The sequence below is a fragment of the Typopeltis vanoorti genome, chromosome 20 (genome assembly GCF_054136105.1).
Source record: "Typopeltis vanoorti isolate ZY-2024b chromosome 20, IOZ_Tvanoo_1.0, whole genome shotgun sequence".
NCBI classification, from domain to species: Eukaryota; Metazoa; Arthropoda; class Arachnida; order Uropygi; family Thelyphonidae; genus Typopeltis; species Typopeltis vanoorti.
Genome location: NC_143568.1, coordinates 29840162 through 29861945, shown reverse-complemented (window position 1 = coordinate 29861945; position 21784 = coordinate 29840162). Strand labels below are relative to the sequence as shown.

Below are 21784 nucleotides of genomic sequence, written 5' to 3'. Positions count from 1 at the left end.
GTTTTTTAAACTGAAGGTAGGCGTTGAGCAGTATTTTTGACTTATTAGAACATTGCAATCATTAGTCTAGCATCTGATTGCATCTACAACTTGGTTCTGTGTTCTCTTAACTTCTCAGAATAGAACAAAATATTTGCTTGAACGACGCTGTTTCGAGTTGTCTTGTATTAATCTGCTCTAGGTGGGATTTTGTTAGAATTATATCGATGCAACTGATACCAGAGGGAAGGGACAAATATTCACGAGGAAAATCATCAGCAGATTATAATTATAAACGGCTAACTGGATTTCACTTTAACTAAATGGGCTTAGATTGGACTGAAAGCAAGACTTTCTGATCCAGGGAGGGACCCAGATCTCAAGAGTTATATATGTTTGTTTCCATCATGGAAGGTTATTGGTTTCTTAAGATAAACTTATTTACAACAATTTAAAAGAGTGAAGAATAGATACTTCTAGGAGATCAATTAAAATAATTAATGCTTTAATATTTTTTTGCTACGCAGTACATTTTTCAGATATCATTCCATTTTCCGAAAAGCTGAAATTAAATTCTGTCTCCTTTCGTATGTGAATCATTTGGAATTTTTTTATGTACAACTCAAGAAAAGTTGATAGTTTGTAATACATAACTTCTAGCACAGTGAGTCGACTAAGGGTTTCCGATTATCTGATTCTTAGTCCATCTAAGATACTAATCCTAATGTTTTATATGAAAAGGATTGTCACTCATCAGAGCTTGGCGTATCCAATGAGTGACCATCCTTTTCATTTCTAGAATTCAAAATGCTCGTTAAAAACATGTTTTTGACGAGCCTGTTGAATATCTATATATAAATATATATATCTATATATAAATATATCTATCTATATATAAATATATCTATATATATATATATATATATATATATATATATATATATATATATATATATATATATATATATATGCTAAAGATACCAAGAAATTTTATATACATATACACGAAGAGGCTGTGAAAAGTTCTGATAAACATCTCGAACAAAAATTAATTTTATGTCTTCTTATATATCCTAAAAGAAAAAGAATAAATTATTACATTAAAATTTGAAGAAACATCGAGGTTAAGTTAAAGGGTTTTAAGATATGTTCTTTATTGTGGTATATACACTAGTTATTGTACTATAAGATGTGCCCAACATATTTATGTCTAATATTTTTCACTGAGCTCAGGTATGTTTTTCAAATGATGAATATGTAATCCTGAGATCATTCAAAGTTTAATTAAGAGAGTTATTTAAAATATAAGCATAAATAATAAGCAGTGATAAATCTGTTAAGTAGTGCGTGTATTTCCATATAAATATTAAATAATCATAGTATTTAATTCTACGAATTCAATGAAGGAACTTTGTATTCGCTTGCTCATTTACTTGAACGTTTCGTGTTTATTCATTTACTGGAGCCTTTTGTATGTTTGATCATTTACTTGAGTCTTTTGTGTATTTTCCTGACTGCGCAAATCAAGTTGGAGTTCAGGTAAAAGTGCTACTTATTCTCTTTTCTAGAATAAAGGTAAACGAAGTATATACTGATGGATTTACCAGGAATTTTCGAGTAATAATATAGGTAAGCTTACAGAATCTTGTTTCTTTCGCTCTTAGCACGTCGTCCTAAGTCTCTTAGATAAGATTTAGGTTCATTTAAAATAACGAGGTTGAATATGTACGGCTGACAAAAGTAAACCTAAATTCTTATTTTTTATTTAATTTTTTTATCCCTTATTGCTTCATATTTTAATCAGCTAATGGAAACGAAACATTCATTTATAGAGTGAAGCTCAGCTTGTGACATATCATTTACTTTATTATGCTCACAAACATGTTGACATTTTTAATTAAATTGAAAATTAAAAACAGACGCTTTTATTTCTCCTTTTCAACTCTAGTATATCGCGTTTTCCTAAATCATATAAAAACGGATTGAGCGAATGAGAAACAAGAAATAAAACAACCACTAAGTTCAATACCGAAGTGAATTAGATGCATTGGTTAATACCCCCATACTGGGAAGGAAACCTCCGTCAGGCTGAATGTAGTTGGGCATAGCGAATAACAACAGAAAGGCATGTGAATTTGTCAGTAAACAGTGATTTTCAATACAGGATTTTCTTTAACTCCAATATCGAAAAATTATATAATAATAAGGGAATTATGTAACATAATTTCTATTGTTATTCTACACGAATAAATATTTCTGCATTATATATATACCACTATTTATTAATATTTAAATTATAAGTCATTACTAAAATAATATCATATATAGCACATTTAAAAATAAATAGAATTTTTAATTTCATAAAGAATGAATTCCATTCTCGTTTTTTTTAAATAATTTTAAACCTTAAGTAAAATAAAATTACAGTATGCAAGCCAAACTATATTTTTGGGTTTACATGTTTCAAAAGTATTTTCGAAAACAGTGTTTTTAAAAGTTACGACAGCAAAGAGGCATCCTAACATATAAACTGAATTAGAATAATCAATAATACTTCGATTCCCTATCCTTAGTTCAAACATGAAAGTGGTATCAGATAGCATTATATTTCACATTTTGGTTAAAGGAGGACTGTTGAGACTAGCAGAAAAGAATGTACAGCGGAAAGATAAAGCGAGACTATTCTTACATGTCACGTGACGTGGAATGGAAATCGGCAACTATGCATTGCAGATGTGAAAGAAACATGGTATATTTTTAAGAATAGAGGTGATATAGTTAGAAGACAACGTAGAATCTTAATCCGCGTAACGTGCTCAGGCTTAGCATCATTTGCTAATCTACTTTGCTCCTATTTGATAAAAAAAATACTTTCCATTCCAGTATATCAACAACAAGACCTGACTTTCACAATAGCAGCATAGTGCACGAAATGCACCAGAAGAATCGCATACATCGTTTTTAAAACAATGCGATTTTTAAAGAATGCAATTCCAAATATATATATATATATATATATATATATATGTTGGTGACTATATATATATAATAGTATATATATATAAATATATATATATATATATATATATATATATATATATATATATATATAAATAAAATATAAATATAAATATATATATAAAAAATTAAGAACTGCTTACCTGACGAAGAGAGAGTAGAATTTACATGGAAAGACTTGTCAGTAGCTGTCTTGTTATTATCTGAAACGCAAACTTTATACATTACTTCTCTGTTGACGAAATACTTTCCAGCCGAGACAATAAAAGAGCTTTGTGGTCCACAAATACCTCATGTGAAAGCAACAATCGAGATTAAAGTGTCTGTAATTAAAATATGATCATTAAATATTCGTTGGTTAAAATTGGAATTTAAGCAAAAAGCGTGTACAGAGGTTAACGACAGCCGATGTTAATTTTATTTGCAAGAAGTATTATTAAACGAATGAAAAATCAATAGCTTCAAGAACAAATACTGTACAAACCAATATCCTGTTGGAATATGAGTCAATGCATAAAGGACAATAATATTGATTCCTTCCTTTTTTCACATTTCAGGAAAGTTTTAGAACCTATAGACGGAGTTTGACGGAAGATCTCAGACACTGAAGCGATATGATGGGGGGAAAAGAAATAGGTAAAGTTAGTTAATATTTATACTCCTGATTAATCGTGCTCTATAAAGACGAACTTCAGATCCATAAAATACTTTATTACAGATTCTTGTTATATTCCCGAGATTTCTCAACTATTTGCCTTAAAGTGAAAATTTGATCCTGACAACCTCTCTTTGTCCTTAACCCAGCTTGTTCTTCTCTAGACTTCCCCTCCACAATTTTTCTTAGCCTTTTCTCACGTATACTTGCATAAATCTTGCATATTTCCCGTTATTTACAGATACAAAGCAATATCGGGGGGAGGACACTTCATCGTAGTGGCAGGCTAGAACATTGAGGATCAGGATTCTTGTTATGCGATGAGACTTCGCTAAACAAGAAATCTGAATGAAGCAAGGTGAATATTTAATCTTGGTTTGATATGGCACAACAAAAAAAAAAAAAAAGAAAAAGAAATACTAAAGCTACAAACGAGACTAACTCAGTTGAAAAGTTCTTGTAAAATTTCTTCTGTTATAGACGGAGTCGAATCCAGGTTTTCTTTGAACCTTGCAAGATTTGTCCTTTAAATCCACCTTTAAGGTGTCTCTCGCTTTAGAAACACTGTTATAGAAAAATTAAAACAGTCAAATTCAGATAATTGCTATATTACCAACAAATATGACTAAAGCCTCAGCGGATGTGGATCATGAGGCGTAGTGACAAGCAGATAAGCAATTGCGATATTTTAACTATATAAATATTGAGCTATTCTAAAGAAAAGAAGCGACCTGAAAGCAAACAGCATGAAGAAAACAACCTTAGCATTGTATAAAATAGTGTAGAAGAAAGCGAATTGACATCATACGTGATGTTAATTCAAAGAATAGAATAGTTTTTCAGCTACGCCACGGCTGATGTTTTATAATAAACTTAACAGGAATTTCAAGGAAATGATATATTTCTTCCAGTGTATACCGATAGAGAGTAGATAGCAAATAAAACATACATCTTCTTAAAAAGGAAAATTTAGGTGTCCGTAATGTGTTTATTTTATATGTAGCAAATAGTATTCTACTAGCAAACACTCCAGCAAAATAATACTTTATGTATATAGAATATAGACTACAGTCAAGTAAACTTTGAATTAACAACACCTACAAAAGCAAAGGCAGACCCAATCCGTTGGAACTATAAGTTGGCATTTAAATTCATTACAAGAAATAAGTGGAATTCAAATTGAAAGCATAAACTTATTATAGAAAATATATCAGCGACCAGTACACAGAACGTTTAGATTTAGATACTGATAACATAATAATTAAAAGCTTCTGCAAGCAATTAGATTATTCCTCAAATTAAAAAAATACAGATAAAAAAGGCGAATGAGATGTTGTTTAATTTCGTTTTCATTTTCCATACCTCGCAGTTAGGGAGATATGGACCAAATATACACGTGTGTGTGCGCGCGCGCGTTCCTTTTTCTGGAAGATTGGGGGGGGGGGGTTCCTTTGAAGTGAATACTTTTTAGGGAATGAGAAATTTAAAATTAAATAACAGCTAGGTATCAAGTATTAGTTTTTCTCTGAATCGAGCAGATTTCAGGGCTGTCCGTTCCGTACTCTTTCCCCAATCCTTATTCATATTTTTAAAAATAATATTGGATCAGAGAACGGAAATCTCGTCAGCTCTATCCCTCAGATCACTCCAAATTCCTATACAGATGAGTGTCTTGCAAGAATAGCAAAGCGGCTTTGAAAGTGAAACTACCGCTAGGAAGATCGATTTTAGGCTGACCTGAAAACATTTTGATCGACCATCCTGATGGTTTAGCTTCTTATGTCTTACAGAAGTTGTAATAATTTAGAATTTTTTATTTTATTATTCTTCCTCCGTTTCTAGTTATTCCGCGATAAAATCAAATTGTACTGAAATGTTTTCCAACGATGAGTGGAAGTGAGTCTGTGGTTGCAGAGCCCTGAGTAAGGGCTCAGCAGGTGTCATGCCTGACCATCAAGGTGAGCGATGATTTAGGCAGTTGTTATTTGGGATTACAGCAGAAGCATTTGAGCTCTAAGGCCTGTGTTTTACGTCTGTTATTGTGTTCGTCTTGGCGATATGCCTGCTTTGCGGAATGAAAAATCCGAGTTTTCAGGAGGAAAAGTCCTCTGCATCCTATGTGACCGGCAAACTCATCATCCAATGGGATTCACACACATATTTCTAACCAGAGGGCATCCTCTATACTGACAGAATCAGACATGGGCAAATATGTCTAAATCGTCATTAAACACAGCCTGGCAACTTCCGTACATAATATTCAATAGTGATGATATTTCAAATACATTTTCTCACGACTAGCCATTCTTCAACCTTCACGACGTTTCTTCCTTGAGATCTTTAAGACTTTTTTGCCTTACTTAAACTCTAAAACTGGAAAGTTGTGCACAAGCCGGAGTAAAGTACTAAATGCTACGGCATTTTAAAATTCCGCGAAAATGCATCATCTTCGGCGGGGGGGGGGGGGGGGAATAGGTAAAGGTGGCGTCATCATATCAAAAACAGAATCTTTGTTTCTCCACATAACTATGAAATAGTATCACATGTACGTCACACGGTGGCACCGTCAATTACAAAATAACCAGCACCGAATACAGCAGTACGCAGGTGAAATCTGCTTTCTGCAAGTTAAGGGAACCGTACCAGCAGCAATTCAACGTCAGTTGAATTGACATATACGGAAAAATGCTATGAAATGTCTGTGAAAGAGGGGTTTGGGGTTGGTAATTCATTTTCTAAGTGCAGAATAGATGAAGTGAGCGGTTATGATGTTACAAATGAGGTACTGGACTATCTTCCCAAGAGTTCTGATCTTGCACTCAGTAATTTCCATCTCTTTTACCAGTGAAGGGTACAACATAGCTTTTGAGAGATTCGCAGCGCTTCTTACCTTTGAAACCCCCTGACGCTGTATTTATATGTATTCTTAGGGATTTAGTAAGCTAACACACTATTGCAACCAGACTAGAAATACTGCATAGAACAAAGGTAATAAAATCACATATATCAAGATAAAAACTTGAAAATCACGTGCTAATTTCTCGAGTGTTGGCATTTCTTTGCACCACATAAAAAATTATTAGCTTAAAATGCCATCGGCTTAACTCTTCAATTAACTTAGTTATTACCTTAAAACAAAGAAAACCAGTCTCCGTCCTCTGTGCTGTACGTTTGACAAGGTTTTCATGGGTTAAGCTTATTGATTAAGAAAATAAATAGATGTGTGTGTGTGTGTGTGTGTGTGTGTGTGTGTGTGTGTGTGTGTGTGTGTGTGTGTGTGGTTTTTATGCTTCAGTTTTATTTAAATAGAAGGCCCTAGTAAAGTAAAATACCATCAGTCTCGTACTAATATGAGCCATAGTACACTGTTAAAATATGCGATATTTGAAAGAGTGAGAGAGATTTTTTTTTCGGTGTTGTTTTCTTCTTTTAACCAATGAAGAGCAAAAATGCTTCAGAGCAAAGAAGTGCGGCATCGTGCTTTCCTGGCATGACCTTCATTTTATAGTCATAAAATCTTATGACACTAATCACGGAAAACAATATCGTTGTGCACTTTAAGTTTAGAAAGTGAGAGGCCACTTTAGCTAGTATGTTTGTGAGGATCGTGAGAAGACTAAAAATTCTTCTTTAGAGAGCTTAGATTCTAGTAATGATAATGCGTAGCAATAAATTGCTCTTTTGCAATTAATGAAATGGAAAGTAAAGTGACCAAAACGTAGCGGTATCGATAAGTACTTGTTAACGAAGAAATCAAGGGCACTGAAAATCTTAATGCTTGCACTTAACAGACCCATTAATCAAACTAACTACTAAAAGTTTTAAAAATGTAGCCGTAATATTGATGAAGGTTAAGGATATATGAGTGCAATACACAGGGAGAGAAAGACGGATGGCTGTAGTTGATTGGATTACGCACCGAGATAACTATAGTCTTCAGACTTATGATATTTGCTTCAATTTTCAATGTATTGGCGTTAGGCCAGTATATCTCTTTGCAGTATTACAAATAATTCCAGAAAAACAGGCAAAAGGCAAACAGGAAAAATAGGCAAAGACAAGAAATTCGTCACGTTCTGATAACCCTTTAAATGAAATAGTTCCAGGTAAGAGATATTCTTACGATTGCGACATGGAAGTCATTTTTTAAGGGCTGAACTTTTTTTTATGAACTGATTTTTTAATTACGGCCGAAGTAACTAAGGCTAGGGTCAATGCATTATATGTCAGTTAGCTGAGTGAGTTCTTCTAGCCAGTTTGTCTGTTTTGCTGGATTTAAAAAAAAAAAACCGTTTCCAGGGGCAAAAATTCTCCCCTTCAGTATGAGACTAATTGACCTTCCGCTGAGAAGCCCATATAATGGTTGTTCATGTCCTAGACGGAATTCGAATCCAGGCCTTTACTAACTGCAGACGAGGATGTCCTTCGACCTTTGGCTTTTCCAAGCAAAGGGAGAAGAGCATCATCATTATCATTAGCGACTGAGCAACGAAGGCCGAAGCCGAGAGAGAAAGAGGGGGAAAGAGTTACAGATAAGTTCGTTATATACAAATATATGCAGGCGAAAAAAGTGTAATCTAGGAGACAGAAAATAGTGCAATATTCAAAATTAAACATTGTCTTAGTCTGATTTCATTTCCTATTGATAACAATCGGTGAAAAGGCTGCTGGTTCGAATCCCTCCGTGGGCATGGATGTTTGTGATTGTGGTGATGGACAGTAGATGCATTATGAAGCATTTCAGAATGAAAGCGCATAAAAACGAGGAAAATCATTTCCAAATAGCTGTCGTGGGCAAGTCAAGTTTCTTCTTATTATTATCAATATTTCCGATTAGTATAATATTGAAAGCTTTATTTTTCGGCCTAAAAAGCTCAGTAGATGGCCTAAGCTCGCATATCACGCCCTAGTTGTCATTATGCTACAAACACGATAGACTTATGTATGGAAATAATTTTCGCAGCAGTTATTTTCAGTAACGTTATTCATTTCTGGAATGGAACCTAGAGCATTTGGGCTTATATACTTTGCACAGACTTTACTTTAGGCTTACTTACTTGATAGAAGAGGGCAAGTAAACTACTTATAGTGTATTTGTATTCATCTGTAACATACTTTTGTATTGTCGTAAATTGTTTTGCTGTTTTACCGCTAGCGACCATTCTTATGTTAGTTATGCAATTATTAATATTTACTTATAGCTAATTAGTGTATCCGCTCTCCAACCAACAGGCCACGAGTTCGAATCCTACACTAGACATGGACGTTATGAATGTTTTGAGTAGATGAATTTCATCTCCCGGCAAGAGCCCCACTCGACTTAGTGGAAGCCAGAAATGGTTTGAAAAAGTTCCATGTTTGGACATGGGCTGAATCTTTCGCCCATCCAAGATACTAATACTAATGTACTATAATAAGCTAACCGCCTTTTGTGGGTGTGATTTACTCAAGAAAAAAAAATTAAAATAATGATAAAGCTAATCGAAGGTCGAACAGCTAATCATTTGGCACATTATGAAAATTCAAAAGCAAAAATCCTGCCAAAGACAGATTCACAACTTTTGTGAATGTGACAAATGGTATACCAAAAGAAATGATCGTATAAAATGGAGTTTCATAATGGCATTCTTATATTCTTGTATACCATCAATCTCAGAACTGCATCGCAGGCATGTTTTTCCTTAGTCTTGCTATTAATGATAGTATTGCAACCAAAGCTGAAAATAATCGATTATTTTTAACAGATATCCGAAATCTCAACTTCCGTTATATTCTATGAAACCAGAAAGGAATTATTATTCTGAGTTCGATTGATTTGCCAATGAATACAGTCTTGAAACCAGTTGAACAAATTTAAAAGAGGATCATAAATACCAAATTTCATTTAATTACACCAATCAGTGCAGAATTATTACTATAATTTCCAATCGAATGAGAGATTTTACCAGTTAGTAGGATCCCATTGAAAACCAAAAACTGGATATTTTTATGTGCATTTGTATTTTACCCGAAATTTTTATTACATTCCATCTATCAACAGCAGAGTTTTGCAATATAAACTTCCAACACAATACAACATGCATACAACCAAAACAAATATTGACAAGTCTCGAATCTAACAGTTATTTACACAGCTGGATCACATAATAACATACTACTTTAATAATAATGTTTTATTAGGTAAATATTTATTAGGAAAATATTTATTTGGAAATATATTCATTTCTTCGTTCATTGAGAAAATATGTTAGTCATTTAAGTTTCAAATATTTTCTTTTATAAGAATTTTGGTAGAGCTTTAATGAGACAATCTTTATAAATGAACACACCTAGACCAACACTGAAGCAGGCACTGGTTTCTTTTTCCGAAAATAATAAGCAAGGCCACCACACGATAATGTCTGGAACACACACTGCAGTCTCAAGATGCTTTGAAAAAAGTTGCAGTCAAGGAGGTAACCAGAATCACTCGTTGCTGTTAGTAAGTCACTACACCAGATTAACCATAGTTCAGTTCTGTAGAGTGCCTTGCTGCTAATATTGATTAACGATGAATGGAATATATATATATATATATATATATATATATCACTGTTATGTATATTTTCTCTTTCTTTAATTTCAGATTTTCTTTTGTTTATTTTTTGTTTTGCCGGTATAGACACTATTTGGCAAGTATAAGCTTTTGAAAGATGGATAATTTTAAATCTATAAAAGCATTTCTCGGAAACTTTTAAGAGTGCTTTTAAATGTATATGTATAAAGAAGTGTGGTGTAATAGCGCATTTAACTTGCAGAAAGACAAACAGCACTAATGGAAAACATTTACTTATGTAGATCCTACAAGAATCAACCACAATCTATAGGACTACAAGTGCATGCATCCTTGTCATGAAATGTTTTAATACTGGCATGAAACTTACTGGCGATAATAGAGAGCGATAAGTTCCTATGCCTTTTGTTTTTATCGATTCACTCTGTGTGTGTGTAAAACTTCCAGACAAAATGCAGCGAATACAAAAATTCAGAGGTTTTTACTTATTTTGAACAGAAAGCCTAGAGTATTTGGAGTAAAATTAGAATGAACGATGTTAAAATTGATGTCAATTATTAAAAATATATTTATAACTGAAATACATACTATTAACCAATTTAATAGTTTGAAAGTTAGCTCTGAGTCTTCTCAAACAGCACATATATACTACAAGATAAGCTGTTTCTTTCTCTCTCTCTCTCTCTCTCTGAAATCTCAGTCATTTTGATTCATTTATGCGTTTTATTGGCTCAATTAATTTTATTTACTGGGAGCATGTGCGTCCTCTATATATATCAATCCTCCAAGCATGATAATGTTAAACCATTTTATTTTTCATTTGAAACACCATGAATACTATAAAGAATTAAATTTTATGAACGCAAAGATCGTAATTAGTTTTCTTATTGGTCTGCATTACAAGAAGAAAGTAACTTCTTTGAGGTGGATCCTTAGTAGCAGCGGATCCCAATATCTAAAGTATTAAATCAGTATTATATTTAATCATTGATTTCAATTACTTTTATATATTATTATTCAATAACTACAGACAATATTTAAGCTATACTGCACAAGGGCGTTTCAGAATTAGGATAACATCACTTATGAGATAGTTTGATAAGTGAAGAGAATGTTTTCATCACTTGTTTCCTCATGTGAACACGAGATGACATCGCATGGTAGAGTATGTCCACAGTATCTGAAACAATAGAAAACTGAAAACATGAATATAAAACAAGCCATACCTACACTGTAATCAAATTTTGGAATGTCAAGGGTATTAGCAAAAATCCGTCTTAGTAGAAGTGTGGAGCAAATATAGCGCTACGGTGACTCAATGAATGGCTCACTCCTGAGTCACTGACTGGCAGAGCTCACTTACCGACTTACACGTGAGACATTATTTTTAAATACCATTTAAAGACGCTTGTATTAATCAAAAACTGAAATAATTTCTTCATATATAGATTACTGAGTCAGACTGAATCGTCCTCGTTTAGTAAAAATTCTTTGAGCTTCGATCCCGACCGTGGTGTTCCCCTTTGACGAGTTCTTCTCTATGATATTCACCGCCATCAACTTAAAATGACATACAGATCACTCTTCAATTATGATAAATAAGCTGATTTTAAACACCCAGACGAAATTTCGTTTAAAAATATAAAGGGACTTCTTATCGCCCTGACTTCAATTTTATACTACTCAGCTCATAAAATATCGGAATTCTCCACTTTGACAAAATTTAACCTGCAATCTTTCGAGTACAATTATATCAACGCTCTTTCTCTCCGGGTGCATAAAAAGATCTGGACTGTTTTTTTTTTCTTTCTTCAAATGAATGTGAGAGAACTGATCTCATACGGAAGTGAGAGGTTTCCCCTCCACAAAACAGATGACTGGTCAGAAGAGCACATGCAATTAACAGAAATAATACATTGCCATCATAGTCTTCGGCCGCAGTTTCAAATCAACAATTTCATTTTTCTATTTTTAATGACCTTTTGAATGTGAAAACTACGCTTGTTAGTTGTTTCAATGCTAAAAGCTACAAGCGTAGTTTTCGCGTTTCTTCCTAAATATGTGATAAAAGGTTCGTCCACAAAAAATTAAAAAAAAATAAGGGAACATGACTGTTACCAACTTAGAGCCATGGTTGCCTCGACGGAATCCTAAACAGCCAGCACTTCAATTAATCAGATCAGAATTAATATATTATAGGTCCTGCAATATTTTCAAGAATGAGTTTACTATTTAATTAAAAGCAGATATTTCTTTCTGTAGAGGTGATACAAGCACATATGCAAGCTATCAACTACTGAATACATATTACGTCAGTTTCAGGAGTTTCTTGGTGTACATCCACATTTGATATATATTTCTATTTGATAGCCAGGTGTATATTTTTTTAATGACAATATTTCTGTTTAACTGTTCAATATGACAAATCATAGATGACTGAAATAGCTAATACAAGATTACAGCATCATAAATATAGATCCTTGACCTTTATGAAATGCATTTTGATTCTACAGAGGTCAAGGTCCTATATTTATGATGCTGTAATCTTGTATTAGCTATTTCAGTCATCTATGATTTGTCATATTGAACAGTTAAGCAGAAATATTGTCATTTAAAAAAATATATACACTCAGCTGTCAAACAGATTTTAATGAAGACCTCTCCCATTCAGTTTGAATCTACTTCCTCCATGGCAGAGTGTGTGTATATAATATATATATACAATAATATATATAATAATATATATATAATGTAAATATAAATATATTTTTTTTTTCATTGAAATAAATCCATTCCTTCAATGGATTTACTTCAAATAGTTCCAGTTACTTTTACAATATGAATTCACGCTACTATGAATATCTTAAGCGTCTCGCAACAGAATTAAAATGAAGAGCTGATGAAAGTAGGAGACTACTATAAACCTCAAACTACAAAAACGAAGAGAATGATTCATGCTAGTTTTGTACACATTCACAAAACTTCTGACAAAATGTCTTACACAAAAGTCTGACAAAGAGCGTCTGGTAAAGTTCTATGACATTTTCGTTTCAATAGTTGAAATATCCTAAAAGAAAAGTGACTTATTGCGTGATCCAAACGATTAAGTTTACAAAAGAGTAGAAGATTTATATCAATCCTGTTGTTTATTGTTAACTGATTTCCTAACTGGTTGGCTTGACAATAGTTGTATTCTTTTATTCTTGTTTTCTAAAAACAGCTGTCTGTCGTGGTACAATAATAATAGGCGTTTGTTAGTCTTTCTAGAAGAGCTACAAGTATGACATTAATAATCGAAAACCTTCCAGTAATACAAAATATACACGATGGGAGAGAGCGAGAGAGAGAGAGAGAGAAAGAGAGAGTGGGAGGGAGAGAGTAAACAATTATAATAACAACCATACCGTTTTTTCTAGGACATCCGCAACTTTTCAATGGCTTCTCTATAAAGGACAGCATTAATGCTAAGGGAAAGAAGAAGGAGGAAAATCACAACTCGCCCTTCAGCTGGTTCTGAACAAGATGAAATGTGGACGCAAAAGAAAACCACTATTTCTTCACCAACGAGAATGGAAAGTCCCGCTTTACGCAAGTCATTTTGGTCGTCTGTTAATGAAAAAGAAAGAAACTGTCCGTCATGCATTCGAAGACTACAAAATTCTGCGAGCAGATCCATAAATATGACATCTTCGAATTATGGTTATTGCTCGATACACGGTCCATATGTAAAGCAGACCAAGCGAAACAAGAATAAGGAGGATTCGCTACAACCCGTTAAATCCTACTGCAGAAAGGCTTTCAGTAAGTCGACAATCAGCGGGATTAACTCCATATTTTCAGTCCCTACTCTCCTTAGACGCGTGTTTTGGATATTTGTGTTCTTCAGTTGCCTAATAGGATTTTTATATCAGACAGGGAGCTTTTTATCAAATTTCTATCGGTACCCAACAGTAGTGGCTATTGAAGTTGAAAACGATGGAGATTCTCAGTTCCCTGCTATTACTGTCTGTAATAATAACAGGTAGGAGAGATTTTCAAAATTCAAATTTGTAAATACATTCACGCTACTTTATACATTATTTAATTTTTTAAAACTGATTAATATACAGTATTACTTAAAAAATAAAAGCCCATTTAATGCATTACTGTAAAAAACTTTCATCCAGTACTAAAATTATTAACATTTGTATGTTGTCTTGGTCTCTGTGAGTGGACAGAGGCACCCGCTCGCAAACAACATCTGTGGTTTTGGTTCTCACAAGTGGACACCGCAGTGTGAGTCCACCGCTCATTTATTAAAGCCCGAAATGGATTTAGAACGTTCGTTGTTTAGTTTCTAGAGCAAGGTTATCAGATTATTTTAAAAAACCTTAGACCACCACCACCCTCGATACTAATTTGTTATTACACTGATGTACTAAATTTACAACAAAATCACGTTTTAGTTTTAATAATTTAGCTATTATTTAAGATAGTACCTGATGAATATCTATACATGTATATAAAATTTCTTTTTTTTTCTTAATCTTTCTATTACTTATAACCGCATACGGGGATAAGGTAGAATATATATATAATCTGCAAGGTTTGCCTGCTTGCGGGAGGAAAAACTCCACATAAACTGGGGAGAAAAAACCCTGCAGTTCATGCCCAAGATAGCCTAACTTAGCTCAGAAAGATCCTAAGCTCCTCACGTCAGCGACGGGAATCGAACCCAGGACACTCCTTTCCAAGGCATACGGTTGTGAAGCGCAAAGCCACTCGGACATATGTAAAATTTAAAAACTCATTTATTTATTTATTTAATTTTACTGATTGCCTCCTTTTTTATATCACTAACACCTTAACAGCTAGTGGTTAGGCTCTGCTATGAAGCCGGATATGAATGTAGACAGCTATGTCAGATCTGTATTAACATCCAGGTTCATCATTAGGGATATATATATAATCTGATAATCTCTCTATGTTTTTATTTTAAAGATATAGTGTTTTAATAAAAATATCTAAAAAAGATGTGTTCATGACTTTTTGAACATATGTGTGTAAAAATAAACAAACAATATAATAATAAATAATATTATTTATATTAAATAATAAAATTTAATAATTTTATTAAAATTTGATAAATTTTGGAAGCCTGCTTGCTCAAAATAAATAAAATAAACAAAAAATAAATAAGTACTTATAAACACAAATCTCCATTGCATTTCAATAAAAAAAAATAACTGTGAAAGTTATAACAAAAAATTTTCAAAGAAAAAATGTTAAATCTAGTTCACTGGTTCATCTTTATCCCCATTTTCTTCAATGATAAGAAGCGTCGTATATTCAAATCCGTAAACCTTTTAGGTTTACTAAGCTTTCTTTTATCACGTTTCCCTTAAATCTTTTATATGGTGAGATAACTAGGCAAAACATTCAGTTAAAAATATACTGAATCATTAAAATTCGTTATATAGAAACAGGTGCAAATGTTCCGATCCCAAAATGAACCAATTAATGTACTCTTCGAGTGCAGCATCTTGACTGAAAGTGTTCTGCACGACGTGTAATGATCATGAATGATCTACCCACTGGATTGGATCTGCAGTCAACTGAAAAAGATGCAATATACAGCAAAACAGAAGAGAGTAGTTGATAAAATCCTAGCATTAGCTTGTGGAATCCTTGCATTAGGCACAAATTTTGAAAACAAAGATCCATCCGCCATTACACAAAATGTGTGACCAGACAGAACTCTGGCAACCCAGTTACATAAGGTAAAAAATATTCTGAGAGTCAAGATTTGTTGTTGTTCTTATTAACGGATCGAACAAATATGTGCTAATTTACGAGCTTCAGGAAATTGGTATTGCAGTTATCTCCACAAAATCCAATAATTTTTTTTTGTTATATTATGAGTTTTCATAACTGACATTAAATGATTTGTCAGTATTTCTGCAGTTTCACCGGAAACTGATTGAAAGTCTAAAAGTTTAACTTTTACTCACAATCTGGTGCAAAATACCACACAACATATGTCACAGTTTTAATTTCTTTTCTGTTGGAAGAATCAATTGATATCGTCACAAAATTTGTTTTGTTTAAATCTTCACAAAGTTGCTGAAACAACATTCTTAATGTGACTCAATCACATTAAGAATGACAGCTTCACATTTTGTTCTTCCCAGTCTAAACTTTGTTTCAAAAAGCTTTGATATCAATTTAGACGGACAATCGGCAGACTTAAAGCTGAGATTGTGAATAGCAACATGAAATGCAAAAGTTGCTTCTTTAGCAGCTATTAAAAATTCTTTGTCACTTGGATCGGCACCTTTAAAATATGACAATATCTTTGAGGAAGTTCCTGCCGCTGCTAGACTAGCCTTATGTTTCGCACATGTCAAGTGATTTTTTATGTCCGAACGCCCACCATGAGCCACAGAAAATTCTGAAGAGCACTGTTCACATTTCACTTTGTCAATATTACCACAAACTTTTTTTAAAAAAGGATAATCCTTTTTTAATTCATCCGTAAACACACAGTTTCTTTTTGGCATTTTGGGGTTAAATTAATTTAATGAAGTAAAAAAAAATCACAAACAACACGCAGAAAAGAAACATCGACTCTCAATCTATACCCAACTAAGATTGCGCATGCTCAACAATGACTTGCGACGCAGCGTACAGGCCAGAGTCAAAGTGGGGTATTCATGTTTCCTAATCGCCATTTTCCGAGGCTGCACTTTTTGTACTGCGTGTATATTCTGCACTTTTAAATAAATTTTTACCAAATTACCAAATAACCCGGCCAGTTTGTCATTTTTACCAAAATGACAAACTGGCCGGGACGCTGGGACCATACCTTCAAACCGGGACGTATGGTAAGCCTAGCTGGACCCTAACAGCACTACTATTGAATATATATATTTTTCCTAATCATCTATTTTAATTAATAATTATTTATATTCATAATTATTTTAATTAACTTATAATTAATTTATTATAACGTTATATTTATTATTACTATCATCTTATTACGTGACACCTCCAAGCACTCAATCCGGAAGGCACAATATGCCATTAAACACAACTAACCGTCTTCCCTACTTTAATCGCCAACTACCACAAAGACACTACACAACGCCATCTGCCGCTCACCAGCAACAATATTATTTTTTTGTCTGTATATTATGTCAGTTCTGTTGGCAGATTTGCCTGTATGTGAGATGAAAAAACCAAAGTTTTCGAGAGAGGAGAGAAAAAAACAACAACAACTCTTTTCTTATGAGAGTGGCTAACTGACCTGTGTTTGAAAAAACTCATACAAAGATTCATCACGACGATAACGCAGATAATTTTTTCTTGAAGGACACAACAATGTTTTCCGTTCTTCTTCCAGATGCTCTAAGGAGGAGCTTAATTTTCGACTTTTAAACTTTTAGTTTTTAACTTTAAGTTATTTTAAATTATGACTTTTGACTTTTTTTTTCAGAATTAGAGGATCAAAATATTGCGAGTTTAATAAATCCAGATGTGAAAACAAAACTGTTTTTGAAGTCGTGGTAAGTTTTTATTAAGCATTTTATTTTGATTTCCTTTGTAAATAATGATATTAATATGTGTGTGTGTTTTTTTTATTTATTTAAACTGTCGGGTAATACCAGATGCGTATAATTTCAAAAAATGTGTCACATTGAAAAGAAAGACGGCAAGATTTTCTCGGGTTTGTTTCTAAATTTTCGTATGTTATACTGAAAATTTAGAGATAACGTTGCTACCAGTAAAAACAAGGCACAAGGAAAAAGTATATCATCGTAACGAATCATTATTACAACTGATTTAAAGTCTTGGAAGGTAAAGATTGAATCTAACAGCACATACAGTAATTAAGTTCAATTCATATTATCCTTTATACCAAAATAATGTTAATTATATTAAACAGCGGATTTATCTTGATTATAATTTACAACTAATTTAAAAAAATAAAATAAATAAATAAATAAATGCATCGGTGGAAGGTGAATAACTGCAGGAATTCGTATATCGAAGGAGTTCCAGTAAACACTGGAGCAAATATGGTGTTAACATAGCTGCTTCTTTTAAAGTTCTGTGTCTGTAGTCATTCTCGATGTAAGGCATAGAATTATGTTTCCAATCTATAACGTGATTTGATGTTGAGAAATGATGAGCTAAACCAGATGTGATGATTCTATTATGATTGACATCCCCCACATGTTCCTTCCGTCTTATTTCAAAACTTCTAGAAGTCTGACCAATGTAAGAAAGGCCACACGTACATGGAATTTCATATACTCCAGGACATTACCATGATCAGACAAATATTAAGATCACCCAAAGATGAAGTACCTTTCTCCAAATGTCCTGGAGTATATGAAATTCCCTGCACGTGTGGCCTTTCTTACATTGGTCAGACTTCTAGAAGTTTTGAAATAAGACAGAAGGAACATGTGGGGGATGTCAATCATAACAGAATCATCACATCTGGTTTAGCTCATCATTTCTCAACATCAAATCACGTTACAGATTGTAAAAAATAGTTCTATGCCTTACATCGAGAATGACTACAGACACAGAACTTTAAAAGCAACAGCTGTGGTACTACGCACAGGCAATAATTTAAATAGAAATCATGGTGTTAACATATTTAAATATATGAACAAATGCCAAATAAAATCATTTGTCGTGAATTACAATATGATTCGCACATTTACGCAGCAACGAAATCATAACCTCGTTACAACTGAAGAATATTCCCATTTTAAAAAAAATCAGTTAAAGTTACGCCTTTTATTCCTTTATAGGGAGTAAGTGAAGCCTTAAAACCCTATCTAGCTTTTGGAAACTGAGCGAGAAGTTCAATCTCTACCAGTAGCCAATCGTATATAGCTGCCCCAAGACAATCACTAATTATAAGCAGCAACCAATGAGGAAACTGGAAAACAAGTACTGCCATCTCTTGGTACCTAACCCTAACAGGATATGTTCTTGTATTTTGATTTTACAGGACGAAAAACCCGAGTTTCTGGGAAAAAAACCGCTTGCCCATGCCAGAGATCGACTAGGGAACCTGTCGAAGAAAGGCTTAGAAAAAATTCCTGCAGTGGGCGACTAGACTTGAACTTAAGTCTATATTCGTATAAAAAATGTCGGACTTCAATAATTTTTGCAGTCAAAGCTTTCCTGATGAGTCTGACTCCATAGAGATAACCGTATAATAAAAAAATAAAATAAAAAATGTCTTTTACAGTAAGGACGAGGAACAGCGAATATTCGAAAGTAATAGGTTAAAATAAAGTAATGTGGAATATTTCGCAGTGTTTGAATCCCTTTTGCTACTAGAAATTATTCATAAATTGGCCTATTAACTTAAAGAATTAAATTTAAATTTAGTTCTTTAACGATAAACTATGTGAGTCAATATATAACATATAAAGTGAGAAAGACGAAACCTAAGCAGGCAAGATGATGATTCTTGAAGTCAAATAGTTCCAATATCCTGACTGTGATATACGTATACGCGACTGGCCCAGGAAGGAACACCACTGTTTGGGAAAAGAGAGAGAGGGAGAGAGAGAGAGAGAGAGAGAGAGAGAGAGAGAGAGAGAGAGAGAGAGAGAGAGAGAGAGAGACTTTAAGTTGATAGGGCACTTTATGAATAATTTCTAGTAGCAAAAGGGATTCGAACACTGCGAAATATTCCAGGTCCCAAACTTTCTTTATGAATATTTGCTGTTTCTCATCATTACTATAAAAGTCATTTTTTGTTTTTTTTATTATTATTATACAGGTATCTCCATGGAGTCAGAAGACTCATCACGAAAGATCCATTATTCACACAGTACCTATCATGCCTCTCCTTAAACTCATTCACTGATGAAGAACTAACAACAGCCCCAGTAAACCATTCCACCCATTCACCTCCCCTTTCGCAAGCAAAATACCTACTCCTAACACTCTTGCTGAACACACTTTTACACAATTTCTTGTCATGTACTAAAAAAAGAACACAATTTCACTATAATCCTATAAAATCCCTTTAATAACTTATATGCCTCTATCCTGTCTCCTGTTTTTTTCGCCTATCATCTAATTTTTGAAGCCCATAAACCGTCAATTTATTCTCATAGGGAGCATTCATAGACCTATCACAATCTTTGCCACTCGCCTCTGGATCCTCTTCACCACTTCTTCCCCACGGAATCCGGGAGTCCAGATCTCTGTCTTATATAGGGGAACAATAACCTCTATATATCTGCTTGTTAGTGTGTTCTTCAATAACCACGTAATCTGATGCTGCTTTGGTTACCTTCGCAATATGCCCTCTAAATTTCATCTTTCTGTCCATAATCACTGTGAGTCCATGGCCTTATCAGTTTCCTGAGTTCAGTTCCATTGATATGGTAGATAGCTTGTGATCTCTCCTTCCCAAAGTTCATCATCTCACACTTTGTGTCACATTAAACTGGCTACCATTTACCTTTTCCCATCCTTCTGGTCTATTTAAATCTTTCCGCAGGATCTGCGCATCAACTTCATTTGCTCTTCACAGTTTAGCATCATCAGCAAACAACTAAATATATTTCATGTCAAATCATTCCCATATCATTGATATACAAATTAAACAATAGACGGCCACGTACCGAGTGCTATGGTACACTACTGATTACTCGCCTTCTGCTAGACTTCATAAATAACTTCTCCATAAACCACTCTTTGATATCTGCCTATCAGCAATCCTCTAATCCATATCACCAGGTTCATATCCATCCCCATTTGTTCAAAATTATTCAACATAGTTCTATGCGAAATCTTGTCAAATGCCTTTACATAGTCTAGCAAGATCACTGAGTAGATATTTCACTTATCCAACTCGAATGTCACTTTATTAGAAAAGATACGCAGGTTATTAGTAACCTGCTTACCTTACCTCAGCGGGATTATTTTGCTCTCTTTCCACTCCATTGGCACCTTCCTAGTACTGGGGCCTGAATTAAACAGCTTTCTCAGAGAAGCTGATAATTCTCTTGCACATTCTCATAATAGAAGGGCCGATATGCCATCTAATCTCATGGCTGTGTTGGCATTGTCACCAGCTAGATGGTACACCACCTCAAAATGCTCACTAGGTAAATCAACTGTTTGGTTTGGTTCTGTTACCTCCTCATCATCACCACTTTCTAAAGTCATCCTTCCATAGCCATTTCTCCTTTTCCTTGCCACATAGCGAAAGAACTCGTTAGAATTTCTTTTCCTCATCAGCTAGCTTCCCATTTATTTATTCATAATTTCTTTGCTTTTCCTTGGCATACAGGTCACCTTACTTGCACTTTGTACTGCTCATTGACATGCTGATCACCTTTTTCTTTATAATCCCTCCACATCTTTTTATTTTTATGAAATCATATCTAACTCCTACCTGATTTATCCTTCTGACTCTGGGTATACAGTCTGATACTGCTTTCTTCAAGCACCCATTTACCACTTACCATGTACCACCATCTCTCCCTTCCAAATTCTTATGCCATGGAACTGCAAAAGCTGACTCCTAAAAGCTAGTTATAATCACCTATTTCGGT

At 33.8% G+C, this 21784-nt stretch overlaps 1 protein-coding gene across 1 annotated transcript in view; it reads left to right on the top strand.

The window, feature by feature from the left end:
• Positions 1-13774: 13774 nt before the first annotated feature.
• The window catches only part of LOC150095323 (acid-sensing ion channel 4-A-like), a 38233-nt gene continuing 30223 nt past the window's right edge, over positions 13775-21784 (top strand). Inside the window, exons 1-2 of the mRNA XM_090410649.1 lie at positions 13775-14226; positions 17680-17749. Of these exons, the coding sequence (XP_090266775.1) occupies positions 13775-14226; positions 17680-17749 (522 nt within the window). The remainder of the gene's footprint in view (positions 14227-17679; positions 17750-21784) is intronic.